The sequence below is a fragment of the Seriola aureovittata genome, chromosome 22 (assembly GCF_021018895.1).
Source record: "Seriola aureovittata isolate HTS-2021-v1 ecotype China chromosome 22, ASM2101889v1, whole genome shotgun sequence".
Taxonomy (NCBI): Eukaryota; Metazoa; Chordata; class Actinopteri; order Carangiformes; family Carangidae; genus Seriola; species Seriola aureovittata.
The window spans coordinates 17,810,921-17,838,868 of NC_079385.1; the positions used below are offsets into that span (position 1 = coordinate 17,810,921).

Here is a 27,948-nt window from a genome sequence, read left to right on the forward strand (position 1 = left end):
TCAAAAACACAAAAAAGGACGTATCAGCCTCATCTTGATGTAAGTTTACTGACCAAATTGATCCATTCACGTTGTAGCCACTCGGATTTCCACACAGCATAAGAGCCACTTAAACTAGTGCAGAAATGATTAATCAGATTTATAGAAAATTAAACAACAATTTTTCATAATCAGTGAATCATTAAAGTCATTCACCAAACAGAAATTACAAACAGTGCCAGTTCCTGCATTTTCTGTTAACTTTAAAGGGGATTTCTTAAGGTTTTGAACTCTCGGTAGGACAAAACGTGATTTTAAAGATATCACGATTGGGTCTGGAAATTATTTTCTGCCCTTTTCTGACATTTTATAGACTTTACAAATAAAGGACATTTTGGGAAATATGCTTATTCACTTTCATGGTCAAGAGTTAGATGAGAGAATGATACTATCGCTAACAGGCAATTAGCTTAGCTAGCATAAAGACTGGAAATAGGGGGAAATGGCTATTTGGCTCTGTTTAATGGGTAACAAAATCCCCCTATCATCATCTTTAAAGCTACCAATTGAAATCTGTTATCTTGTTTGTTTAGTCTGAACAAAAACCTGATGTGTATGCTAAATATGAAGCTAATGCTAGCAGCCGGTTAGCTTAGTTTAGCACAGAAACTAACTAGTGGGAAACAGCTATACTGGAGCTAAGCTAGCTGTTTCTCCCACTTTGAGAAGACTTCTCATCAAACTCTTGGTAAAATAGGAAAATCAGGGTTTTAGTTGATTAATTAAAAAAAAAAAAAAAAAATCAAATTTGCAGCATTAACAGTTATCAGTGGAACTAGAAGAAAACTATTGCACAACATTCAGCTGCTTTGTTTGAATTCCATTCTATATACTGTCAAATGATGATTAGACTCTGAAAAAGCTGGTTAGCTTTCCTTGTCCAGCGATCAGCTTCTTCTTACTCGAGGCCTTATTGACATTCTTACCAGGCATTTTGACTGAGACACTAGTGGGCCGTTTCTTCTCTGGAGGCTGGTTCTCTGATTCTCCATGTTGGTCAGAATCCACCTGCTTCCTCTTGCTGCCTTTGTTCTGTACCTGAATGCCAGTTTTCTTTCTATTGCCAGGGCCTGCACCTCTGCTTTGGGCATTTCCACTTCTTGGCTCAAGAGCAGCCCCCTGTTGTCTACCACTCTGCTCCTTATTTGGACATTCAGAGGTTGGCTTGGCTGGAAAGATTGAAACAAAACAAAAGCAAGTGTGAAAAACTGGTGGGAGAAAAAAGGAAAATGTTGTGACGAAATTGCTGACGTTAGCTGCTAGTCGGAGCAGGCCGTGTGTTTATTCTATGAAGCTGAAATTTAACATTTGTCATGTAACCTGATGGAGCCAAGCCTGAATTCCCACGGAACAAAAGACAGAAGGGGAAATGGGCAAAAGGTCTGTGTGAGTGTGTGTGTGCGTTTTTGGTTTTTACTACAGATGTGGGGGTGTGCAGGTTTTATAGAATGGGGATTCATTTAATGGCTAATGGTAAGTACCAGTCCCAGGGCTGGGACTGGGAAGGGTTCATGGCTGGAGCTGAGAAGGTGTGCCTGGGCCTCAGTCCAGCTGTGTGGCGTCAGAGGAAACAGAAATATATCCCAGCAGAAAGAGAACGCTGCACGGCTTGTGTTGACATTTTGAGCTTTTCTCTGCGTGCAGTAGAGAACAAAAAGTACCTGTAGGATTTCCAGAAATGAAGGTTGAGTCTGTACCTGTGGCTGTCCTCTCCACACCAGAGCTGCACTCCTCCTCCACAGCTGGAGCGGTTTTGAGTTTAGGTGCTGGGTGCACACAGGTGGGAATCTGGCTGGTACTTGGGAACTCCAGCACACGGTTGAGCGGCAGCTCTTCATCTTTGTATGTGCAGGCAAACTGGGATCGAATGACTCTGTCTCTGGCCTGGAATAAACAGAAAAAAACCCTTTGATCCAGCTGATAGGATATGGGGACATGGTTGATGATGAGTATTAATATCTCAGCAGGTGGACTAAGTTTCTGCCTTTTTTAAAAAAAAAAAAAAAAAAAAAAGCATACTTTCTGGCTTTTACTTTGGTGTTTTGAAACAAAGGGGAAAAAAATCCTTCACTCAAACCAAAATTTCAATAAGTGCTTTCCCACTCCTGCACATTTTCAACTGCTCAACAGGACAGAGCGAAGCACCAAATGTTTACAGCCATGCTAGCTGCTCTGTGAGGCCTTACTTGCTAATTAGCAAACACAAATACAGCTGACAATGGTGAGAAGATAATTTGTTTTTCAGGTTAACAAACAGGAATTTTGCCCATCTGTGCCAAAACTCTTGGCAACCCATCCAGTAATAACCCATCTAGGGACCATTAATATCTGTACCAACGTCCATGGCAATCCATCTTCTACTGTAATTAGCTAATTTACCCCTCTGTATTTTTACAGCGCGACTATTTATGCTGATTACAAGCCACCTGATGAGTGCATTAGTCATTGGTAAAAGTTGACAAATCATGCATCAGCACAACTTTATACCACTTTAAAAAGTAGGAACTGTTGCCTTCAATCTAATCACATTTATATGTGCAAGACAGTAGTGCGGCACCTCATTAAAAAGCCTTTTCAGACAGCCTCGTTAGTTATAATGAAGTGAATGATACCGAAGACTACAATCCTGGCCCTGGGGCACACAGATCCACGGCTTTTCATCCACTGTTTGATCTTCGCCTGCCTGGGATTATCACAATCCAAGGATTTCACCCTTCAGGCCAGTGGGCCACAGTAGGGAGGAGAAATCTGAGGGAAAAAATACAGCTAGCAAAGCTGGGTGGGCCTGTAAAGCACAAAGGGATCAAAGCCTTTGTGCTTTTCAAAAGAACTTCTTAAAAGAGCACCTAAAACAACAGTAACCCTAAGACTGAGGCACACTTCAATAATGGAGCTAAAAATGTATGCTGCCCTGGTTGCATGCTAATAAAACATATCTGGAACGCCCCTGAAACAATGGGAGGGGATAGAAGAGTGAACACGGCCAAACCATGACTGACGGAGAACATCTAATCCAATTACAACAGGTGGGAGCCCGACGTGGCACCGTGTGGTCAGACGGCCCTCATTCCTCCGAAGACGGCTGTCCTGAAATAACCCCCGCACACCGCCTGACCCGACGCTGGAGACACCTGACCAAGACATTCCTGATAGTGCTTCCAAAACCAGGTGCAAGCAATTTCTGCAGCTTTGTGTTTTGACATGTGTTCTCACACGCAGGTGATAGAAGTGAGAACAAGTAACAGGTGCACCATTACCATTATCACCAGAGGATGATGGAGTCACTCAGGAAATAAACGTATACTCTGTGGCATTATTGTGTAATTAGACGTGTCTCTTCACAAACATAATTTCTGACATAACAGAAGAGCAGCACTAAATTGGCATTAAGAGCTTTACTCAAAGTTTTTTCTGTTTGGATCATCTGTGGCACTGAGGAAAAGATTTGGAAACGTCCCAAAAGCAGAAACTAAATCTGTCCATATCTGTGTGTGCCAGTTGACGTCAGTGCATGATGAAACTGCTGGAGAAGGTTGGGATAAAGTCATTCAGCAGACAACAGGAAACAATAACCTTTCAAGTTTCCCTTGCTAGTCGAGTTACGCGACTGATATGGCATCTTCAAAGTGAAATTGATGCAGAAAGCTTCCGCTCACCGAGTTCAGGAAGCGGTGAGCTGCCCAGGGACCATTACAGCGCACTCAAACAGGAAGGCAGCCAGATTGTGGGGAGCTAAAATGACATCTGCTAGCGCAATCAAATAAAGGAGCCATTTCACAAAATGTGTTTAGCATACATGTTCAAAAGGAGTTCACACAGCGGAGCTACCTCATGTTAAAACACCAGTCCTGCCTTAAAACCTAAAGCTGGTCTTGTTGGTGTTTTTGGGGTGACTCAGCAGTTGTGGAGTGGACGCAGTGGTGGAAGAATCACATCCTTTGCTGAAGTAAATGTTGCAATACCACACTGTAAAAACACTCAGTCATAAACTGAAAGTCCTGCCTTCAAATTTTACTCAAGTATAATGATGAAAGTATTATCTGCAAAATGAATTTAAAGTATCACAATGGCTCCTTTCAGTGTAATATTATAAGTATTTTATTATTGGATTATTATAACTGATTATTATAACCGATGTGTTAACATCATTATAGCCGTTATATTAGACAGACATTGGATTTTTTAGGTATTTGATACTGATATTGATATTGCAGCGTTTTAAAATAAATTATATATATCAGCCAATAATATTTTTGATATAAAACAGCATAAAGAGATTTAGTATTCCATTATCCTATAACACAGTTTAAATAAGAAGGGTCATAATCGATGCAGCAGAATCACAGACATAAGTCTTTTTTATCCCTTTCATTCTTCTTCCTGTCAAAACCTGGTGCTTACATTACCCACAATGCAACTCTAATAGTGCAGTGAGAAATTTGGGTGTGATATGCTACTAGGGGCCAACAACCCTCTAGTCTCAAGTGGCATCAGTTGAGGTTGTTAATCAGATTTCACACAGCTTCGTCTGCAGCCACAGAAGACTATGTACAGCTTCTTTGACAGGTAATAGTACTCTGCATGACCTGTAAACAAACTTTGATGTGGAAAATCAGTGGAGTTCCTCTTTAAAAACCTTGACTAATGTACACACTGAGAAGGACATAACATGGTTCAACTTGTCAGTGCTCTCTGGTGGCCAAACTATCTAATGGTGACAGTTTATAAACCACTTCAAACCTAGTTTGGCATTTCTGTGCTGCAGTTTACTTTTACATGTACAGCTGATGAATATATTGGTACAGATAGCGGAATATATGTCGATATTATGGGAAAAAGTAACTTGTAAACTATATCCTTCAAATAAATGGAATTGTCCTTTTCAAATTTAATAGTTTCAGGTTCTCAAATGGGATAACTTCTTTCATTTTTCTTTGTCTTATGTCATAGTAAAATTGATATTTTTGGACAAAACACAACTTGGTCTTACAGACTTATTATAACTAATTATTGTTTGCCCTGCTGTAAAATGTCCTGCTTATTATGCAACTTGGAAAGTCAAAATTCTTAAAAATGATGATATAAAACACTATTGTAAATGCTATCGGCCTTAAAAATCCAGTATTTGTCATGCTATGTAGTGGAATAGAAGCATGGCATGGAAATATCTCAGTACCATGTTAAGGTACTTGTACTTAAGTAAAGAACCTGAGTAAATTTACAAAGTTACTTTCCCATATGTTTGCTGAGTGTATGCTATGATAATTGAATTGTCTTTTCTCCACACATTAAAATTCCACAACAACAAAAGCAAACTTACAGTAACATCTTTAAACTCAAAATTATCAGGCAGCAGAGGAAGAATCTGCCAATGTCATGTAACATAAAAAGACCAGCTGAGCTCACAGGCAGGAAGACGAGATATTGATATCAGATATACAGTATGTTACATTGTGCACTGTAAGCAAATGGTTCTGTCCTAATAATAGGAAAACATCAGGATTGGTTAATGGTTTGAATCCCCCACGAATAAGTCATTTTATGCCATGGATTTAAACGGCACCCTCAAACCAACGCTAAGAGCTAAAACACAGCTGTGCAAACGGGAACGGTGGAATTCAGTTAAGATGTGAGCTTCAGCTAAGCAAATAAATAATATAATACCAGGGAGAAATTACAGGATATAAAGACATTATTTTCAATGTTTGTACATCTGATTCAATTTGAAGTAACTGATGGTTTGGATTTGGGGCTCTTGGATGGAGGGGCCCACGTTACCTTGGGTTTGAGCAGGTCTAGCCGGCTCTGGACTCGGTTCTTTAAGGGTTCTGGAGAAGATCCAGTAGACACTTCAGGGGATCTGAGGAGCAAGCCACAATGAAAAGCAAAGACATGGTTAATGAATTAAAAAAGCGAGGAGGTTACATGGTCACACTAACCAACAGCATTCTCTCTTTGACGCAGCTTTACACAGTCAGAATCAACAAGTAAGAGATGTTTTCACTAACGTCAGACTGAGCCGATGCTTGGCTTTTACAACAGATTGGCTATCAGCCATTCAATGTCATCCACCTCCGACATAATGTAGGTTCCCTCCTGACCACAGCCAGTGGCTATTTTTTTTTATTATATTATTTTTATTTCAGACGTTTGACCAGAGAAATTGTTCCAGTGTGGTGTGGGAGGATTTTCCTCCATATGGTTTCAGTGGAGAGTTGTAGAGTCTCATGTTGGTCTAATTGCTAGTTCAGGGGCTTTCCCACTGACTGAATCCTTGTAGTAGTGAACATGGTCAAATCTTAACTCAAAGCTCTGCGTGATCACTTTTTCATGGCGAAATATCAGTACTGCTTGGTGTTAGACTCCTACAAGGTGTACAAGCGCATTTAAGACCCTTTAGAATTGTCTGTTATGATCTATGGAGCACGGATAGTACACTGGTGTTAAATTATGGCGCAACATAGTGAGGTTATATGGGTTTTTTTTTTTTGGTCAATACTGAAATGGTTAAAGAATAAAAAACAATACTGTTATCATTCTGCATATATTTCTTAATCCATTATGATCTATAAGCACCAGGGAGCACTCACTTGTTCACTGTATAACATCATTAGAATGGAAAAAGATTGTAATTGCAGCTGTGCCAAATTACCACACAGTGCTGCGACTAAGCATCACTTTCATTATCGATTCATCTCTTGGATTATTTTTCTGATTAATTGTTTAGCCTATAAAATTATAGAAAACGTAAATGCACCATGGAATTTTTTTTAAAGTGAATTTTCCTTCCTTAATTACAGCTGTGGTGAAAAAGAGGCAGGAGAGTCGGGGAGAAAGAGAAGGGAGGACATGCAGCACAGGGCCTAAGGTCGGGCTCAATCCCGGGCCACTGCAATAAGGACTGAGCCGTCATGGTAAGTGCTCCACCAGGTGAGCTACTGCGACGCCCCCCCCCCCCCCCCCATTGCATTTTTCTAAAATGGATTAACAATTATTCATGTACATTTGGAAAGCTGGAACAACCAGATATTATAAAAAAGTAAGAAATGAAAATAAGATACATTTTCTTTTGATCAATTGGCTAATTATTAAAGCATCACGTTTAGTAAACAAGATTAAAAGTTTACAGTGGCTGTGTGAGGTTGTACTCCACAGCAGGTAAATGGTAACTTATTAATTTCACATATAAGCATGCTAACTTTTGCTAATAAGCACTAAACACGGAGTAAAGCTGAGGTTTTGCAGGTTTTTTGGTAATAAACCACAGTATTTGATTTTGACAAATTAAAATAGTGGCCTGCCAATGGTGCTAGGATGGCCAGTGAATTGTCATCCACATTCTGCTAAATAACAGCATTAAATACAACTGTTATGTCTAAAAATATACTGTTCTGTCAGAAGAACAGAGGCCAGTTTGTGCTGCATGCTGTAACCAACCTGAACAACATTAGAACACATGTCCCCTCGGCTCCACTGAGGACGGGCTGCTCCTCAGACAGCAGGTCCGCCTTGTTCTGACACGGAGGAGTCAGGGCTTCTTCGTCCAGCAGCGTCATCAGCACCTTCACAGTGTCCCGACCTCCGTACGCCGTGGCATGATTCACTGCGTACGCTTTTGGCTGGAGAGGAATGGCAACACAACTAAGATTCAGTGCACTGACGATCACTTGCTGACTATGACAGAAGACGAAGTGGTTCCTGCATATATGTATGGACTTCAGTTAGAGACACAAAAGCTAAAACTGTGGCTGCAGAGCAGAGGTTAGGTTTTACCCTGGCAGGGCTTATCCCCGTCCCGCTTCCGTTAGCAGCCTGTTTCTGGATCTGGTGTATCTGGCAGATCCTCTCCTTCAGCTCCTTTGTCGTCTCTTCGGCGGCAGCGTAAAACTCATCTCCACTGCTGCGTCCCTTCACCAGCACTGCCCTGATGGCGGTCACCAGCCTGGCTCCACATGCACTGAAATTAAACACAGTGACACTCACATTGACATCTGCTGGGAGAGCTGCATTGTGCCGTACGTAGAGAGAGAGAGAGAAAAAAAAAACCTGCATTTGTTTTGGAAAGGAGTCGACTCTTTCTTCTGCAGAACACACACACAGGTTTTCATCTGGATGGAATTAATAGTGTTCAAAAGTTCAGCCAATATTTGCCAACATGAATAACTCTCTCCTAAAACTGAAAACCCAGAAAAGCCAGGGCCTTAGTGTGAATGTCTTCAAGAGATATACTGCAGCTTCACTTTCAATTAATTGGACACTGACTTTAAGGGCTCAGAGTAATTGTTTTGGTGTTAACATCCAGTTGAGCTTTATTTCACTGTAACGCAGCTTTGCCAATGTTAACAGTTATGAAGCAGAAAATATGCTCCAAATCCCTGTTAAAGTCACCCTGGGCACTGTCACTGTGCTCACCAATGGACTGTCAGCAGAGAAACTCCAGGATTTTCCTCTTTTAAAGTTTCTTTGTGGGGATTTTCACCCATGCTTGCACGCTTGTCCCCGCCGCATGTCCAAAAATCATAGCAACATATCACTTCTGTAGGTTTCTAACAGTCAAGTGCACTAAAGCACGTTAGAAAAGATCGCAGTAAGGTGGAGAGGCGGTGGTCCAACCCTGACCCAGCTCTGATGTGAGCGAGCCTGGGCTCAGTAACAGAATCATTTGGGAAAACAGATGTTCACCGAACAAGGGGCCCTGAACTCTCCATAGAAGGTGTTTGTATGAGGAAATACAGTACTCCGCTGAGAGCGTAAAGGCACTGCCTGTTGAAAGACACATGTTGGCCGGGTTCATCAGTGTCTCATCAGACGTGGAGCGCTCTCATCAGCCCGCATGAACTGAGAACCCTCAGAAGAGCAGCGAGAGCCGAATCCACTACTACACAAACATCACAATGTGTTGTTATGGCTCGGCTGAGTGAAGCTAACGTCGCTACTGGGACTGCCTTCCAACGGCTTCACCTCAAAAAGCTCAACCTTCACATGATTGACCGGCTAAATCATTTCTGATAACCACTTTTGTTGTGGTGCCAAGGGCCTTGACATCCAAAATAATCTGTAATGGTATGGAGAATGATCTGTGGAGCTCGAGGTTTGATGATAATTCATCAAAGTGAGGGGAACAAGTTATTTAACAAGGACATGCTTTGATGTAGCAAAGATGACCATGCTTTAGCAATCCAAATGTTATCATGAGAAGCTTAGATGGGAGTCATTACAGGGATTTCAAGGGGATACTAACAAGCTGCAGCGGGACAGGTGGATTTCATGATCACAGGTATTATTTCAGTGCACAGGTGCCTGCAAGGCTGATACACCGACTGTAAATATGAACAGCAGCAGCAGGGCTCAGTTGAGCTGCTGAGCTCAGTTCAGCTTTCTGAAATGTAATTCAATTAATGAGCATTGAAATCGGCTTCAACCACAGAGGAAGCAGAGTTTAACCTGAACTTGAATTGCAGGAAGACATGAAACAATTCAAAGAAAATTCCACTCAAATCGTAAATCCCCCCCGAGTTTCACTGTATTTGACTTCAGTCATTGGCAGATACCCAATCGTACTTGACTTTTCTGGGAATCTATTCCCCTCCTCGGCTTGGGGCGATTTCTCTGGAAATGTATGAAGCCACAGTTAAATTAAATTTTTGTAATTTTGTAAGGATGCATTACTTGGAATGGAAAATGACAGATAATTGTTCTTACCAGAATGTTTGGGATCATCTACTACAAATTAGTGTTTTATCCCTCATTATAGATAGAAAGGAAAAAAACTGCTGTAACTATTAAGATGATTTTATTTCAACATCAATTTCTCAATTCAAAAAGCCTAAAGGATACAGTCATTCTAAACTTAAAGGGTATGTCTGTGTGATCTTACTTCCTGTGTATCTAAAGCCTGATATATCTTATTCTTTGGTGCCACAGAGCTCCGCCTGTTGCCTGAACATTATTTCAAATTCAGCCATAAATAGGGAAACATGCTCTACATGTTGGTTAGTATTTAGTTTTTAAAGTTTAAATGAAATTCCAATTCCTTTATTCATACTTGATTTTATCAGAAAATAAGGTTTTATCATTCAGAAGAAGTGGAAATGTTTAGTGAAAACCATTCGGTGCGCCATTAAAAACCACAAAACTGTAACTTAGTGTGGTTTTCGAATTCTGAATAGTTATGGCAGGACTACATACTGGAAGACTGCAACAGCTCTAAGTGGCTTGATGGTCTCCTGCATTAGGTCGAGGAATCGGTTCACCAAATGGACCGGTCCTGAATGAGTTCCTAGAAATACCGCATGGTGATCCAAAGTTGCTGTCTAATGCTGGTCTGGACAGCTTCAGACACATAATGATGTAAATCTTCCAAAGCACTTCAGGACCGGGGCCACAAACAAACAGCTGTAGAGACTATCCAAGGAAAAAACAAATAAATTCATTCCATCAGACTCTCTCAGAACATCAGCAATTGTTTCCATCAGATGGAAGATTTTTAAAGCCCTCAGGGTCATATTAATGCAGCTGGCTCTGCCAATCAAAAATAATGAGAGATATATTAATGAGCAACATTAGGAGGTGCTAGTAGGCAAATTGGTTAGCTTTGGACACAGCCAGGCTAGCTGTTTCCTCCTGTTTCCAGTCTTTATACTAGGCTAAGCTAACTGGTTGCTAGCTATAGCTTCATACTCAACAGACAGGTGTGAGAGAGATATCAATCTTCTCCTTTAACTCTTGGCAAGAAAATGAATATGCCCAATTTCCCAATAAGTCAAACTATCCCTGTTATGCATTTAATGATTAATATCTACATCACATGAAAATATACTGTATATCGTACAACACAGTCTTTTGTTTTCCTCTTAGTTCAGTTCTATTCCCGTTGATGAAATTGATGAATTGCAACTCTTTATCACCTACTTTCCTACTTCGATTCAAATTGGATTTGAAGTCAAAAACTGAACTTGAATCCATCAAGAATTTACAATTCATTCCTTAAATTCAGTGATGAATGGAGCACATCCCGGGCCTCCCAACAAGAACAGCTGATTCTGTCACAAGCGGGGAGGCTTTACTTCAAAAGCAACAGTAAGACAGGGAGCGAGTGGAAGTCTGGATTAAGCTGTATTGTGTACCTTGGGTCAGGAATCTCCCCCAGTATTTCTTCCAGGTTGTCTAGAAACTGGACAAAGTCAGACAGGCCTTTGACATGTTTCCTCAGTGGGTCAGACTCAGCTGGAGCGTAGCCCTTCCCTCCGAGCTGGATGGCCCTCACAAAAGATGTCACAGCCTGCAAGAAGCATGAAAAAAAGAAGACCTAAATGTTGCACCAGAGAGGATTACTCCAATTTAAAAAGTCATAGTTTTGGTTTACTTGTTATGTAATGCACGAAAACATCATTACTCAAGCCCGAGGACATGCTGAGTGTGGAAGTTTCTTACCAAGAAGAGAGAAGTGTTGCTGTTATGTGCAGCGTGCTTGATGTCGGTGAATGCCTGTCGTCCAAGTGTGCGACTGGGGACGTCAAGGGTTAGTGCCAAGGCCATGTCATTCTTGGTGTTGACAAGCAGATTCAGATAGGAGCAGAAAACCCGTCTGACTGCCATTTTCATCTATTAAAATACACAGAATACACATTATTGAGTTATCACTTTCTTGTTGAGAGTTAGATGGGAAAATTAATACCACTTACATCTGTCAGTTATATAAAAGGTTATATCCAGCAGCTGGTTAGCTTAGCTTAGCTAGTGTGGCTCTCTCAAAAGGTAACAGAATTTGCCAACCAGCCCTTCTAAAGCTGTGACAACAAGTTATATCTCATTTGTTTAATCAATTTAATTAAAAATCAAGATATGCGTTAATCAGTGAGCTGGTGGTGCAAGTAGGTGGATTGTATTACCTTCAGACAGAGCTAAGCTAGCAGTTTCCCCCTTTTTCGAGTCTTTGTGCTCAGCTAACTAGCAGCCGGCTGTAGCCTTATATTTAAATGGACAGATACGAGTGTGGTAATGATTTTCTCATGCATCTCTCAGATGAACACATTTCCCTAAGTGTCAAAGAATTCCTATGATAAAACTTTTGGCCAGTCCAGGTTGTGTTTATCAGCTACCAAAAGGGACAGTAGCTTTACTGCCGGAGTAAAACTGCTAAAAACAGCAGCTGACAGCCTGTATTAAACTCCAAAAATTACATCATCCTAACTGGTAGTGCAGCAGCAAGCCTCCACTAAAAACTCATAAATTTGCAAGTGACAGAAGAGTGGAGGAAAGAGAGTCCGTTACAGAAGCACTTGTCCAGCCCCACATTGTGCAGTGTTTTAAACATCTGCCTGGTAATTGAATTCACATTGCACTCTTAAATCTGAGTGATATGATATAGAGTTCCTGTCAATAAGAGCAGGATGGATTCCAGACAGAAATTAAGCTGAAGACTGGAAAAGTAAATGCATGGATTATTGCCAGCAGGAGAAACAGCTTTTCTTATTACTAAAAACACTTTATATGAATGTAGAGGTTAAAGTGGAAATAGGGGATTTCTTTATGGGAGTTTATGATATAAGTTACACCTTTTATTAATGCATGAGAGCAGGACTGGGCCTACCTGTGAGCTGCATGGCCTGTCTTTACTAGATGGCGTTGACGGGACTGAGGAGTCTGGCAACTCTGAGACCTCCATGTTTCCTGATAGGAGCTCAAACAGCTGGGTCTTGGCAAAAGAATAGAAAAAAAATATTAGAGATAAATTAATTGGTCTTATCCCTAACTCAGTAGGCAATCTGACCATCCACAATCAACATCATCAGTCTGATTTCAACCAGCTCCTGCTCACCGGGCTCACGAGCTCTTCTGGATCGGAGTCTACGATCCTCAGCTGTTTGTACATGAAGAGGATATCAACCAGGTCCACGGTGTTGGAGCGTTTCAGGAAGGATTCGTATGCCTCCAGGATGAGATCATAGTTCTCCAAGCGTGCAGAGTTGGGGGGTGGCAGGTGGAGTTTGCCTAACAGTAAGTGTTTCCAGGCCATCAGGACATCACTCAGAGCCACTTTGAACTCTCTACCATGCTGTCACAGGAAGAGAGAAAACAGTTTAAGGAACAGCCATAATTACTGACGGCCTGGAACCAATCAGTTCAAATGCAGAAAGACCTTCTCCTGCAGCCCAAAAACAGGCCATGAGCGGTCTCAGCCGGAAACCAGTGGTAATGTCATCAGTTATAGATGTGATGACAGTCAGCCTGATGGTTCAATTCAACTATGCCATGATGATGTGAATCGGGCATGTACAGCCTTGTATTTAGGCCACCATATGATTTACAGCAAGAACACTGCTGCTGTAAATCTGAATGTTCTCAATGCTTTATTGCTTTTTTTTATTGAAAGTATTTTGACTTCTCCATGTTCATGTCCGTTTGCCAAACGAATTAGAGACAATTGAGTGACAAAAAAACAGATGTATTCCCAGATAATAAGTCCCCAAAAAGGCAAGTAAGATTATCAATTTCCACAGCACAAGAAATAGTTGGTTTACCCTTGTCTTGAGTGATGAATTAACTTGCACTAACATAATGTGCCTTTGTGGTGTTGGATATTGTTGGCTTGCTACAGATTTTCCATTGCAGTTAACACGGTGTATTTCAGCTCTTTCCTCACATTATCATATTTGTATTTTTAGACAGTTTTTATGTGTGTTAATTAATTGTTTGTGTGCATTTGCGTTTGCAAACTTTTTGCCACTAATTGCTCCTTGAGAGGCAAATAAAATATTTTGTATTTAACTGAATAGAGGGTGGTTTGAATAAAGCAAAGTAATTGTTACCTGCTTGTTCACTTCTGCAATGGCCAGCTGCAGCACCATCAGCATGCCATCAGCTCCATGAATGGTGGTCCTCTCGGACTGTAAAACCCTGTGGCACTCTCTCCTGACAGTTTTCACCATAAGCTTCAGACGGTCTCCTAAAGCCTCCATTGTTCCCTAAAACAGCACAAAAGGAAAATGGTTGAATTACATGACCTAAAACAAAGATAACCACTTTACATGATTCAGGTTTCAATTTTACCTGAAAAAATAAGGATTTACTGCAGAAAACAGACTTTAATCATAAAAATGTAAATTTGAAGGTGTAAAATAAAGTTATTAGACTTCAAAGTGAATTCAAAAGTACTATATGACATAGTTTTCTCCTTGAAAAGAAAACCAAGCGTGTACTGCTGAGTCAACTTACAATCAATTTATTCCAAAAATACGACTCGTGTCTTTTTGTCAGCTCCCACTACATGCATATATATAAATAAGTGTTTACTAAGTATTTGGCTACAATAAATCACAAATAATGTTCATTTAATGGTGCAAACCTCTAATATTGTAGCAGTCTCCAACTGAACACGTCCACGACAACAGGCAGATGTTTTGAAATTTTAAATTGCCGATGACGTCTGCAGCCCCCTGGCCAATCAGCTTGTAGTATACAACAATGGGGGGCTGCCTGATTAAAAGTACTTTTCCCTTACATTTCTTTTTATTTAGTTTTCCGAGTAATATACTAGAACGTGTTGATTATTACCAGTTAAACTTTGAAACTCAATCGTATGCCTGTAAACTGCGACGTAATTTTGTTGTTTTCATTTACGTTGCTTGAAATCACCCCTTTTCATCTCTACCCAGTGGTACGTTCCATGTCGTAGCCGGAAGAAGGTTGAAAACATCCCAAAGGCGCGCACGCTTTGACTCATCGAAATAGTTAAAATTAAGGTGGTAAAGTAAAACATTCAGTACTGTATTCTGAATAGGAATATACCGTAAGAACTAAGGGATAGTTATTCATTTGTCGGTCGCAGCGGTAAATGGAGAAGTCAAGCTAGATACACTTTGTTTGGCTAATTGCTAGCTTGCTGTGTACTCTTATCTGAGCCAGGTAGTAGTCACGTTTTAGCTCTGTCACTCACAGGTGACACTTTAAGAGTTATGCATCTCACAAGTCGTTAGTCTCATCATATATTTGGCATGTGTAACTTTACTTCACAAGGTTATTAAGTAGTGTTGTGGGGCTATCGGTGTACCCTCTGTAGTTAAATTGGGACTATTTCTAAACTAGAGTTCAATTTACAGCAAATAAACCACTGCTATGTGTGATTGTTGTTTGCCGAATTGATGGGTGACCAATATAGTTTAGGAAAAATACCCATATTATGCCCTATTACGTATGTATTCCTCTGTATATACAAAGTTATATTAAAAAAAGTAAATATTTGAACGAGGTTTGGTCTGGCGTTCTCTGACAAATCTAATGCTTACATTGTGAGAGTGGCTGATTTAACTGTCTAACTGTACTGTTCAGAGGCTGAAGAAGTATTTTATGTTGAATTCATTATATATTTTATTATTTTAATTCCATTTAAATGGTCATGAGCAGTCAGCATTATGCTGCGTTTGAGAATATATCGACACCAGTCCTCAAACTATACAATCCGGTTCAGTTGAGTATTGTTTTGTGTGGGCATTTATATAGTAAAATGTCTACATTTCCTTATTTCACTATAGTCTACGTACTTAGAAAAAGCAGTACTTGTGGCTCTGCTAAAGCTAGGGGTTGAAATTATGGAGAAAGCCCTCCATCATTTAATGAACTAGTAGTTATTTTTTAGAAAATGAATTCAAACTGTTTTTGGATAAAACAGCCAAACAGGAATATCTATTTTTGGTTCATTCAGAAGATTAATGACCTGACAATCAAAATACTTAATTGCCTCTATATGAAAATCTGGAAATTGTATTATGTTAATTGATTTTCAGTATTCACAAGATAAAGGAATGGCTACCTATATAACCATTGTCACAAAATCTCTAAGCAGTTTATATTGTTTTACTCAAATTTAACTCAAGCTAATGTGTAATTGTGTTCTGCATACAACTGAATAATTGTCCTCTGTCCTCTTTTATTCTGATATAGAACAGTTGAAGCTCTAATCTTAAGCCACTCAAACCACAACACACAACATGCAGGAGGACTCTAGCCGCAGTCCCAGCTACACAGTGGCATGCGAGGACTACGTCCATGTGGTGGAGTTCAGTCCTTTCAGCTCTGGAACCACTGCCTCTCTCCTGGCCTACGGTGGAAACCAGTATGTGGTAGTGGGCACCTGCCTCTTCCAGGTTAGAGGTGCAGCTTCACACAACCTGGTTTACCTGTTGCACTGTGATTTCCATCCTTTATGAAGACACGCTTGTTCCCACAGGAGGAGGATATGGAGATTGAGGGAGTTGAATTCAATGTCCTTCGAGTTTTCCATCACGATTTACGCGTCGATGCTCTTGCCTGGAGCCCTGAATCCCGGCTGGACAGGATACCGACTATCAGGTAATGCTGCTTTGTTTTCAGCACTGCCACAGCTGCACTCATGGTAGCACTTGGGGTTTAATTTTGGCCCAAAGATGGCACTAATCAGAGGGTTACTTTGTGTCAGAAGTTATTAAGTGTCAGGTAAGAGTTAAAAAGATCTCAAAACAAGACAACTTGAGAACAACTGTTTAAAAGCAGGAGGCTACCAAATCAACATTATCCGTTCTATTGATTGATTGTCTTCTGGACTTGAGTATCTTGAGTATCAACTTGAATGCCATGGGTTTCAGCTGGCACATCTCACATGTTGCAGCTTCCCACCAACAATGAACCTTGTAAGACTTTTCAAATGACTCCATGTTTTCATCATTTCAACATCAGCTCATCTGTGACAGAAATGGAGGCAGCATAATCTGACAATCAGATGCTTTTGTCCAATACAACTTCTGTTTGTTTCCCCCATACACATACATCAGGAGCCACTGAAGGTTCAGGCTGACTTTGACATGTAGATAGGACGAGCTGGGCATCAAACCATCAACCCTACAGTCGATGGACACGCCCGCTACCAGCTAAACTATCCGTAGATTATATGAAGTGTGTTTGCTAAGTAATTAATCAGTTTAATTAATGACCTTATTAGCATTTCAACATAAGATGGTGTGTATGGTGGAACAGCCGGAGCTCTAGTGCCTCTTATATAAGAGGTCATCAGAGCATTGGAAAAGGATTAGAAAGTCTTAAGCCATGCTTAACTTCCACATCAGAAACCTGACATTCATATCTTTTAACACAACAGGATAATTATTCGCAAACATTCTTCTTCTGACCAGAACAACAGGCAGTTGTAGTGAAAGCTCAGCAGCCACGCTGTGTGAAAGTAGTCATCACTGTCACACTGCAGCTGCCAGGATGTGAGCCAAGTTGTTTCAGGTGGCCTTGGACAGGAGGGAAGTAGCCTAACTGTAGATTGTTAGAAAGCAAGAGTTTCCTCCTAATTGGAGCAGGGGATGGGAAGGTTCCGCGGTCCCTCCAGAGGTGTTTAGGCTTTCTGTAATTGAAAAGGAAAGGCAGCGATAATTCCCAGCCTTCTGTGGTTTACTCCACAGGCCCCTTGAGCCAGCCCTGTGACGTGCGCACATGTTATTGCGCTGATGACTACCCACTCTGGTTCCATCCCTCCCTTCAATCTGCACGTAGCCGTGCCTTCCAGGAAAAGTACAACGTTCTCACAGGCTCGCCTCAAACAGGGGCCCAGAGAGAGCGAGAGAGATGAGGGGAGGAAAGGGGGCTCGAGCTGCAGCGCTGCCACCAACCACCACATCAGCTTGTAATGGGAACAAATCTTAGGACTGTTGAAACTTACATAGACCACATATAACAATTGACATGCTCCCAAATAAACAAACTTTATACAGTGGACAACTCACTGAATGACAGGTAGAGAGAGAACAGGTAATGACAGGGAATGAAGGGGGAGAGAAATGGGAACAACATGCAAAGTCGGACTCAAGCCAGGGACACTGCAGTTCATGTTGGGGCATCATGACCTCGGATGCCCCTAGGTAGACTGTGATTGCAAGTTGCATCACCAGGTAAACTGAAAATCCTGCTTGCATGTGACTGTGCCAAAACTGAAATGGACATCCATCAGTAAATGATATGCTTTTCCAAATGTATGTTGCAGTTTGCACGGAACGGATTTTAAATCCCAGCTTTGCCTGGCGGCTGAGTTGCTATCACACGTACTGCACACAACATATAACCTCATTGCCTCAGGTCTCTCTCCTTGTTTTTTTGAATTACTGAAAAAACAAACAAACAAAACAAAAAACAAAAAAAAAAACCTGCTCATCAGAAAAGTCTGCTGTGTCATGACTCATGAGTGATGGCAAAGACAAGAAGTCTACCCCATCTGACAAATAACAGCCTTATTTAATTACATTTTGTTCACTGGTTTTGCACACATGTCCTGCCTGCGCAGTGACTGACCAATCACAGTGATTCTCAGGGCAAATTAGTTTAGAAATGGAAAACTCAAGCTAACAAGGAGAGTAGAACTGTTGTGGAAAGAAAATGTTACATCGGATGTTTGAAAGTATTTTGGTTTTTAAAAAAAACAAAAACAAGAAGATGATGTGGAACAACAGCAGGGACTTTTCTTTCTGTCCAAAAACAGCTGGAGCTGTGAAGCCAGAAACTGATGAGTTAATGTATGTTTATGGGTGTCACCGGGAGGGTTTCACATGTGGGGGGGGGGGGTTATTTTGTCCCCCTGAAGTCCAGACACCATTGTGCAGGTGCCTTGACCGGCCATTAGGGGTCACTCATGTCGTGACATGGTTGAGGGCAGTTCACTGGCCTCCAACCCATTTACACAACCAGTGTTTGGTGGAACGCCAAACCAAGCTGAAAATACAACTACTGGTAATCAAACCCTCTCCGAGACGGCGGCCAAGAACGTAACCCCTGCGCTAACTGTGTACCCCAACTTTTTTGGGAAACACGTTAATTTGCCTGGAGTCTTGTTGTCGTGGTAGTGGTTGCCAGGCCACTAGGGGAGACTGCAGGAAGTAACTGTGCCTAGCCAGTGGTCGCTAAGAAAGTTGCACCGCATAACTCCCCATAAAACCACAATTTGCCGTTTTTACACTCATATTTCATAAACATGATAGTGAGGTGCTCGAAGCCATATTTAAGAAATTCTGACAGGGCCAATGCCCACTGGTTCCCCTTTTTCTAGCCTTTATGCTAAGCTAAGACAACAGGCTGCTGGCTGCTGCTTGTCATATTCTCATTGAACTCTCAGTAAGAAAGCAACAGAGCATATTTCCCCAGAATGTGCAGCAAAAAACGAAAACATTGTAAAAATCATTAGGCTCACGGCTAATGGAACTTGCAATGGAAGATGTTTCGGAGAAGAAAACAATCTGTCAGGCTTCAAAATTCAGATGTTGAAGCAATTGAGAGAGTTCCACACTTAAAGATGTTCCCTCTGCCTAAAACGTTCTCCTGTTTCACACAAAATTTGCATTCAGTTTGTGTTTTCAGGTCTCTGTGGAGGGTTTTTTTTTTTTGCAGGAGACATTTTTGCCTCTCATTTCTGTCTTGTGCAAAAACAATAATCACTGTGATTTAAAACAGCAAACCTAAAATTCACTGGTGAAGTTCAGTAGTTTCCCCTTTTGATGGTGCCTTTATATATAATGCAGGGTTATTGGCGGTCAGTCAAGAAAATGGCTTCGACATTAAACTATAGAAAACAAAAGCAAAAACAGGCAGAATGTGTTCCATGCTTCAGTCCAAAGTACAACACTAATTTGTAGGGTTACAAAAGGCCCGTCCTAATATAATCTAATCTACTGTAGCAGTAATACCCCGAAGCACGTTAAGGGTGTTTGTAGTGACATCATGCCAAATCCATCTGTGCCTGCGACTGAAAATGTGTGAACCGCTGTCTGTTTATTCTGGTGATATGTGTGTGTTTTTCTTGTCATAAGTGAGTTAGTGTAATTGTGTGAATAATTGCAGGCACTGGTGTATACGAGGACTGATTAGAGGGAAAGTCCTCTGCCTGGCTCTGCACAGGTTTTTGAACAGAGACATGCGTAAATGGCGTGAGGAATCTTGTTTTTCTCCCTGTTTATCTTAGCTTGCAATTAGAATCTCCCTGGCAGCGTTTCCACTGATCGCCGTCCAAGTTTCTACCACACACACTGACACTCTCAGCCAGAGGTGTCAGTCTAGGCGGTTGCAGGCATGTATGCAGAACAAGATGTTGTCTGTCATTGGGTCTGTACAGTCTGACTCTGTTTTGATGTTCTTTCTTTGTTTATTTTCATATCTTCTCTTTCTTTTCCTCTTTGCAGATTTTGCACTGCTGCAGCTGACAGAAAGCTACGCCTGCTGACTTCTGATCTTCAGGATAGGCATGAAGTCAAGGTAGTGCAACATCTGGAGCACATTGGCCAGAATTGCGCTTGTCAGTTGGCATCAAACTTTCTCTACTTAGCACTGACATTTGGTACTTAGTGATACAGCAAATGTAGCCGTGCACACAGAAAGCAGAGCTGCAGCCGGAGTGCAGAACCCGGGTTTGCTGGAAAATGTTCTATTTTTATGGATAATGTTTATTGATCATGTGTTTGCTGTTTTACATATTGTTTTTCTATACCGTTGCCTAGGTGATGGAGGGACACACCAGCTACATTAACCATTTGGTGTTCGAGCCCACAGAGGGGAAACAAATTGCTTCCGTCAGTGATGACCACACTTGCAGGTCCAAACCGTTTTGTTTCTGTGTGCGTGTGTGTGTGTGTGTGTGTGTGTGTGCATGTATGTGTGTGTGTGTGTGTGTGTGTGTGTGTGTGTGTGTGTGTGTGTGTGTGTGTGTGTGTGTGTGTGTTCGTTCGTTCGTTCGTTCGTTCCCAGCTTCTGATTTTCAGTTCTGTTCTCTGTTAATGGTGCAGAAAGTCCTGACTGTGTTTCCACAGTGAAACTTGATGCTAAGCACAACATGCTCCGGTGTGACTGTGCGTAAGCACAGAGCTGCTTTGTAGCTTTCCTAGCTAATTGGTTAAATATGGAAATCCAATTAGGTGCAGAAAGATTTTCCTCTCTAAGGGGGACCTATAATAAGGTCCCCAAATTTTCCTTTTCAATTAATGCTAGAGGAGGGAAAAAGTGTGTCAGTAGCCAGGGTCACTGCAGGGACAACCCCCTCTACATCGGCAGGCTGGTTCTCTTGCAACATGCAAACCCGTGTTGCAGTACAGGGCCCTGTTCTTACACTGTTCATGTGCAGTAAATGTCTAGATAGATACTTCAGATTGAAACCAAAAGTTGCAGTGAGGTGAAGAGTAGGGCTGCAACTGGTCATTCTTTTCATTATGTATCTTTATTTTCTCTATCCAATGTTTGAGAGAAAAATGTGCATCACAGAGTTTCCCAGAGTCCAAAGTGGCATGTTCAAAAGGCTTGTTCAGCAGTCTGAAACCAAAGAAAGTCACGTGACAGCAACAGATCATCACATCGGTGAAGCTGGAACCAGAACCAGAGAATGGTTGGATTAGTCTGTTATCAAAATAATTCTTGAAGTAATTAATTGTTCCTACGTTAGTTTAAGTGTTATGTTTTTGCCCATTGAGGCTGTTTGAGAAACGTAGGTGGTGGTAACGTCAATAGATCCGACCATTGTGATTCTGTATTTGGTAAATTTCTTTGACATATCAGAAAATAACATTTCTGATTCCGATTACAGATGATTTTTGTGTTGTCACTGTTACGACCAGTTAAAGTTCATGCACTTTAGGCTGATTTGTCTGATTAATCTCTTTTTAAATGTAATGGGTTGTAGTCAGGGCTGTCATTTTTTCAAAATCATTTGAATGCAGCCCATGTAGCCCCATCATAACCGACTGTATCGTGCACAGACAGCAGATTCCACAGCCTCACTGGAGGGACAAGCTAGTTGTTAGGAATTTATAGTCACTGGCTTTCTGATGGTCGTGTCCTGCTCAGTGCCCTTGTCCTACCACATCAGGCCGTCTGAGATCACACAGAGAGAATGAGTCTCCTCCACTCCCATCCACTCTCCTCTTCCCCTCCCTCCACTGACCAGCCAGAGAAAACAGGAGTGCGCTCCATCTGCTGAAAGATTTAAATTCTGTCATGTTGAGAAAATATGGGACGCGGGAGGAAGACAGAGGCGGAACAAGGGATAGATCAAGTTAACAGGAGAGGACCTTCCAGTCAGCCCACACAAACTGAGGCTCGATATGAGAGGAAGAAACTGGTCCTCGCAGAAAGGGGGGGGGGGGAGTGTATGTCTGCATGCATAGGCTCATGACCTCTCCATCACTCTGTTAGGTTTGGCAGCTGTGCCTCTACTATAAGTTTGCTTAGCTTTGTCATCACTGTCCCCTGTAGTTGTGGGAACTCTGCCGCTGCCAACATGCAACCTGACGCTGCAGCATCGAGGTGGGGAGCCAGACTCCACTTCCTCAGGGGAGTTTACATTTGGCTCGCGTAGTCTAAACAGCTCGTGGTATCAGTATAGACGGGAGCGAGTCTGTGGGGAAATGTGCCACCTAGGGATCACGAGGGAGCACTGCAGGGTCCTGAGGGGATTTGGGGTTGACTGAGTTCGCCGATGAACTCGGGAGAACGCACACCTGCCACGGCTGCTTCATTATATGTATGGTCTCGAGCGTTTGTTCTGTTCTCGCTGATAATCTGCGTTTCTTGATCTTTTGTGTTGTGTAAGGGAAATATATTACAACAGCTTTATATCTCCTCATCCAAGCTTCTAACATATCCATCCTGACCTTTTTATAGACTGACCTGTCGCCACAGCCCCGTTAGCTTCATCCCCTTCATCAGCTCCACCCAACGTCATGTTCTGAAGAAGTTCTTATGACTGGATTAACAACTGGATGTTATTTAACACTGTTAGTTATAAAAAATGGGGCTATTGATACAATATTTTTTCCATGCATTTGAATTATTTAGGTTGGTTTGTTAAAACTTGCATTTGGGGTACTACCCCTTGTGTGCAGAAGCGGGATGTTTCAGCCATTTATCCTTTTTTAAATGACATTTAGCTATTAATTTAAACATTTATCAGTTACATTGAGCTATTTCAAGCATATAGACACTGGTTTTTAGGTTTAGCATTTATCCATTTTAGCAGTTTTATCCATTATTTTAGGTAGCATTATCCTTTTCAGCCATTTCTCCATTACTCTTAGACATATTTAAATAATTTAGCCCTTTTTAGACATTTCAAGCAGTTTTCTATTTCAACTGTTTGGCCATTACTCTTAGATATCTATTTAGCTATTTGTTTTAGCTGTCTATTTAAACAGTTGAGCCATATACTTTCAGTTATCCTTTACAACCATTTATCTGTCACTTTAAGCTTACTGTGCACTATTCCTCCGTCCTCTCAGATGCAACACATGGTGTTACAACTGGCTCAGGCGGGGAGATATGTACTGTGCAGTCCTATTTGTGACATTATTTGTGTCTTCATTTTCCTCCTCAACAGAAATATCTGAATATATTTTTGAAATCAAATTATTTCTATTTCTTGAAATGAGTTCAGCTACTCCACATACCCACCCCAGCAGCTATAGACGTCTCCTTTGAGGTACAAGGAGGCACTTTTCATTTTAAATGCATATCTCTGTGAGGCATTATAAGGGGATCCCTGAACTCACCAGATGTATGGGAGGAAACTAGCTCCAAAAAACATATGAAACGGTTTTCAATAACTCTCTCAACAGTAAAATTGCAAAAGATAATGTTAGTGTTTCAAATCTAAATTAAATCTTGAGCAGGTCCTGTTTGGATACATGCTGATGCAGACATTGTGCACCTCCACCAGGGCGACCCTGCCAGGCACCGGGATGGGATTGTATTGTTTGACTCTTCCAGTTCTCTCCCTCCAGAGAGTCACCTTCGATTATTTACTCTGCTCTCTACAGTAAATCGGATCATACAACGCTAACAGCATTTCCCGTTTCCTCCACGTACGGGAAACACTGACAAACCGTAACGCTGCGGCCTTGATGTTTTCCCACTTAGATAACACAATACGGGACTTCAGATGTCCTTTTCAACTCTGTTGTACATGGACGCGGAGTGTTATTGCTTGATATAGCGTTATGCAATTATACAGTGTTTTATCAGAGGCGGTCACGTGTGTTTTCGTGTCTCATGTCTTTCACCTCTTTCGGCAAAGTTTATGTTTTTTTGGGGAGCCGGTGCTCTCCATTTGAAGGGCAGAGTGGTTGACCAAAGTTTGGCCGTTGGTGGTGTAGCGTGCAATTGAGCTCCGCTTGGCTAGTGGTCTTAAAGAATAGGGTTTAGTCGTTGTTTTCCTGATGTGGTCTGGGGGTTTTTCTACCCCCCCTCCCCCCTCTCAGCCCCACTCATGCTCCATGGTGGAGGCTCTGGCTGAGTCTGCACATGGGCAAAGGAAAGAAGCCCAGAGTTTCGACAGGGCTCTATCCTGCTGCAGGGGAGACGAGGCAGGAAAAGTTGAGTGTTTACTGAGGTCTTCATCTGAGACGGGGCATATCCTCCCCTACACCGCACCACTGAGGACATCAATCTCTCCAACAACACACTTGACATTTAGATGGTCTTTGGAGGTACTTTTTGGGCTTTATTAGATGATGTCTTCTGCATGACCTCATCAGTCAGCGCCTTCCCATGCTTCACAAGCGTTTGTTTTATATTCCCAGAAACACTTGTAGCCTCCCACCCCCTGCCCCTGCTCCCCCATCCCCACCTTTTCTTCTAGTTCAGGGATCGTTCAGATGTGGTTAACCATAGATCCAGGTCTCAGGAACCGCAGCTCCCTTCGTCCAAGTGATTCATTACATCCGTGGTGTTTCTCAGCTGCGTTTGCTATCACATGTCTTATTTAGCTGCAGAATTGGCTATTATTTTAATGAAGATCGGTCATAATCCTCACACAATGTTTGATTTCTCGGTCTGCGTTTGCTTGCATGACCTCTCTGTTTCATTTGCATAAAGTAGGATACTGTTCAACTTCTCTCCCCTGCTCTTCCTCAACTGACGTGCGTTCTGCTGCCCTCTCTGTACTCCACAGAAAATGAATGGCAGCGGGCCGCCCACAGCGAAACATTTGCTGTAATGTGAGTGGAGCGTAACGCCGAGTCAGGCGAGGGTGATGTCCCCCCCCCCACCACCTCCTCCTCCTCCTCCTCCCCCCTTCTGCCCCTGCTATCATAGCTCAATGTAATGCGAAGCTGGCGTTTTCCCTGTAAGAGGAATCCAGCATAAGTCTGTCTGTCTTCACAGCTCAGGGCCCAGATCTGAGAAAAGAACCCGTTTTCCCTGGAAAAGCTTGAAGACCCCGTACATCACTTGTGCACAACTTGCAGCAGTTGGAGAAATCAGGAGCAAACATGAACTTGGATGAAAACACGCCGTCTATCATTGCCCCCGTTGTGCGCCATAAAAGCCCGTTAGACACGTGTCTCGCATTGAGCCACAAACTCGGGGGGAAAAGTTGAGGATGAATTCTGCAGCAAACAGAACCAGAAGAAGAAACAACTCTTTTCTTTTTTTTTTAAAAAGAATATATTGGCATACGGTAACGAAGAAACATGCAACCTTATATTTACCACACAAAAGCTTTCTGGAGAAGGAACTACGTCATCATGTTTTGCATTGAAAGAAATCTTTGGGGAGGTGAATTTTCTTTTTCAGCTATTATGTAAGCATCTGAGGGGTGACTCAAAATCCAGTGCTATTTTTAGAAGTCTGCTCTAAAACCCTATCTTTGTTGTTAATTAAGACGTTTCGGATTTTTGGGCCAAGAGCGGTTCACATATCGAGGAGAATCAGTCTGTAACATTACTAATTAGAACTGATTAAAAGTCCTGTGTTTGTTACCCCGTCGCGGTAATGAGACGGCCAGAGAGGCTTTTTGCAGTGAATTCTCACAGAACTTTCAGCATCTAATGAAATGGTTAACTTCACAAAGCCTGATGTTAGTTAGTAAGAGACGCACAAGGTTCTGCCCTGCCTCGTCAACTGTGCTGTATCTTATTGTTCATTTTTAATACTCGTTTTAACCTTTTTTTTTTTTTTTTTTTTTTCTCAACAGGGTGTGGAACCTGGATGGGAATGAAAGCACCACTCTCAGACTGCGCTCTCCGGGCATCAGCGTGTGCTGGCACCCAGAGGAGGTCTTCAAGGTAGGAAGGATTTGGTTTTTTTTTTAGGTACATGCTGATACGATGAGATCAAACTCTCTTGGGTCGGTTGTCCACATGCAAACCCCTGTACATGCACCAGCAGTATGACGATAACACAGTCAGGTGTGAGGTTAGGCGTCTGCATGTGTTTATAGCTCAGGCCAAGTAGCCAGTAGATGTCAGGACAGTGGATTTGGTTGCAGATAACTTTTTCATTATTGGGACAGGAGAGAAGGTCGTTATGGAGCGGATGTGACCTCACCTTTTGCGAGGTGGTTGGTGGGCTTTGTGTAATTACCCTCCCATGCTCCTCGCTCAGCTCGGACGTCCTGATTGTTATCAAACGTACTTGATGTTGCTGCGACTGCTCAAATAAGCCAAACATAATACACATTTTGCTGTGAAATATCCTCAAATGGTTTAAATGGGGACGACAATGATGATGACGACGACGGTATTCATAATGTTACAGTCCATTCACACCCTGCCTACTCTCCTGTCTCACCTCCACACACCTGGCCAGGCGCTGGAAAGGTTTGGGGGCAGGCTGTTTCAGATACTCTTCCAACCTTTTGACAAGCACTTCTGTTGAAGAATCTCGATGCCGTTAGCGCTGCCTTTGATGATCGCTCTCTTTCTCCACCATTACATGCTGAGGCAGGCTCTAGTCCTTAGACAATAAGCGGTTGTTGAAAATAGTTGGATGAACAGTAGGAAACGTGCAGCTGCTGGTTGAAGTGACCCGTCTCTCCTCTCCAAGCTAATGGTGGCGGAGAAGAAGGGGACAATTCGCTTCTACGACCTGGTCACCCAGCAGGCCATTCTGTCTCTGGACTGCGGACAGTCGCCGCTCATGTCGGCCGACTGGTGCCTCACCAACACCATCAAAGTCGGCGCTGTGGCGGGCAACGACTGGCTCATCTGGGACATCACTCGTTCCAGGTGAGGAGAGGGAGGATGTACGTTATTGATGCTGCTCGATGTATCGATATGCGATATGTCTAAACCTTGTTCTCACTGTTTGCAGTTACCCGCAAGAAAAAAGGCCAGCGCACATAGATAAAGCACGGTTATTCAAGTAAGGAAACCGATTCATCTTTCTAAGTTGTCAACGGGTACAAGTCTGAAAATCATTAGCTTTAACCGTTGATATTATATTCAAGCAGTTTTACAGCATGTGATGACATTCAAGCGGATGTTATTCTCCTCTTCAGGTGGTCTCGCGCCAATGAAAACCTCTTCGCCACCACTGGTTGTCCAGGAAAAATCAGTAGTCAGTTACTCATCCACCATCTTGGCCACCCACAGGTCAGTCAGATGCTTTTCACAGTTCAGATCATTATCTTTTTAATGTTCTTTACAGCTCCGGTCTCATGTCACATATCGATGTTGTTACAGCCAGTGATGATCGGATCAGCACCGGTAGGATCGGGCCTCAGCTGGCACCGGACGCTTCCGCTCTGCGTGATCGGCGGCGACAGGAAACTTTGCTTTTGGATGACTGAGATGTAGACGTCTCTGCGGCACAATCCACGGTGGATAACTAGATCCTCTGTTTCTATTCTAGTAAATGTTCAATAAAATATTTTTCTGAGTAACTGGTGAGTTTTTATGGAAATTGGCTGCATATTTGAGCTTTTCTTGTTTTGTTTTTTTATATACATATTTCTGACTACCCCTTCAGGTCAGCTACAGATAAACAGCAGGCTGGTCTGGTCTCTGCGAAGGGCTCACTTTTCTTTTCTCCGAAGAGTGAGTTACATCAGTTGTCTGTTATGTCCTGCCAAGAGAGCTGTAGTTCAAAGGAATGTGCCGAGGCTTCGGTGCCAAATCTCCACTTCAC

At 42.1% G+C, this 27,948-nt stretch overlaps 2 protein-coding genes across 7 annotated transcripts; one reads left to right on the forward strand and one right to left on the reverse strand.

The window, feature by feature from the left end:
* Positions 1 to 41: 41 nt before the first annotated feature.
* On the reverse strand, positions 42 to 14,428 carry parpbp (PARP1 binding protein). Its single transcript, XM_056368139.1, has 11 exons — positions 14,387 to 14,428; positions 13,851 to 14,006; positions 12,860 to 13,096; positions 12,632 to 12,736; positions 11,473 to 11,643; positions 11,166 to 11,320; positions 7,813 to 7,996; positions 7,477 to 7,658; positions 5,818 to 5,899; positions 1,737 to 1,923; positions 42 to 1,208 (listed from the first exon to the last, which is right to left on the reverse strand). Exons 2-11 carry the CDS (start codon positions 13,998 to 14,000, stop codon positions 886 to 888), a joined length of 1,776 nt encoding a protein of 591 aa, XP_056224114.1. The 5' UTR covers positions 14,001 to 14,006; positions 14,387 to 14,428; the 3' UTR covers positions 42 to 885.
* On the forward strand, positions 1,242 to 27,948 carry nup37 (nucleoporin 37). 6 transcript variants are annotated; one of them, XM_056368143.1, is made up of 12 exons: positions 1,242 to 1,419; positions 6,840 to 6,953; positions 15,982 to 16,184; positions 16,268 to 16,389; positions 20,241 to 20,313; positions 20,556 to 20,650; positions 26,015 to 26,105; positions 26,866 to 27,047; positions 27,133 to 27,183; positions 27,320 to 27,413; positions 27,504 to 27,640; positions 27,790 to 27,948. In XM_056368143.1, the coding sequence occupies exons 3-11, from the start codon at positions 16,029 to 16,031 to the stop codon at positions 27,615 to 27,617; spliced, it is 978 nt and encodes a 325-aa protein (XP_056224118.1). In that variant the 5' UTR covers positions 1,242 to 1,419; positions 6,840 to 6,953; positions 15,982 to 16,028; the 3' UTR covers positions 27,618 to 27,640; positions 27,790 to 27,948. The 6 variants fall into 6 exon arrangements, with proteins under 6 accessions (XP_056224118.1, XP_056224115.1, XP_056224120.1 ...); XM_056368140.1 differs by lacking the exon at positions 27,790 to 27,948 and having other exon boundaries at positions 27,504 to 27,703; XM_056368145.1 differs by lacking the exons at positions 1,242 to 1,419; positions 6,840 to 6,953; positions 27,790 to 27,948 and adding an exon at positions 14,577 to 14,698 and having other exon boundaries at positions 27,504 to 27,703.

What these genes read in the sequence shown, in the direction of transcription:
- parpbp (XM_056368139.1), bottom strand. Translation starts at nt 14,000, where the DNA reads ATGGAGGCTTTAGGAGACCGTCTGAAGCTTATGGTGAAAACTGTCAGG. An exon ending in CAGAAGAGCTCGTGAGCCCG is followed by an intron (nt 12,737 to 12,859) that starts GTGAGCAGGAGC and finishes TCTTTTGCCAAG; the next exon opens with ACCCAGCTGTTTGAGCTCCT. An exon ending in TGTGGAGAGGACAGCCACAG is followed by an intron (nt 1,209 to 1,736) that starts GTACAGACTCAA and finishes CAATCTTTCCAG; the next exon opens with CCAAGCCAACCTCTGAATGT.
- nup37 (XM_056368143.1), top strand. Translation starts at nt 16,029, where the DNA reads ATGCAGGAGGACTCTAGCCGCAGTCCCAGCTACACAGTGGCATGCGAG. An exon ending in AGGATAGGCATGAAGTCAAG is followed by an intron (nt 20,314 to 20,555) that starts GTAGTGCAACAT and finishes ACCGTTGCCTAG; the next exon opens with GTGATGGAGGGACACACCAG. An exon ending in TGGGACATCACTCGTTCCAG is followed by an intron (nt 27,048 to 27,132) that starts GTGAGGAGAGGG and finishes CACTGTTTGCAG; the next exon opens with TTACCCGCAAGAAAAAAGGC.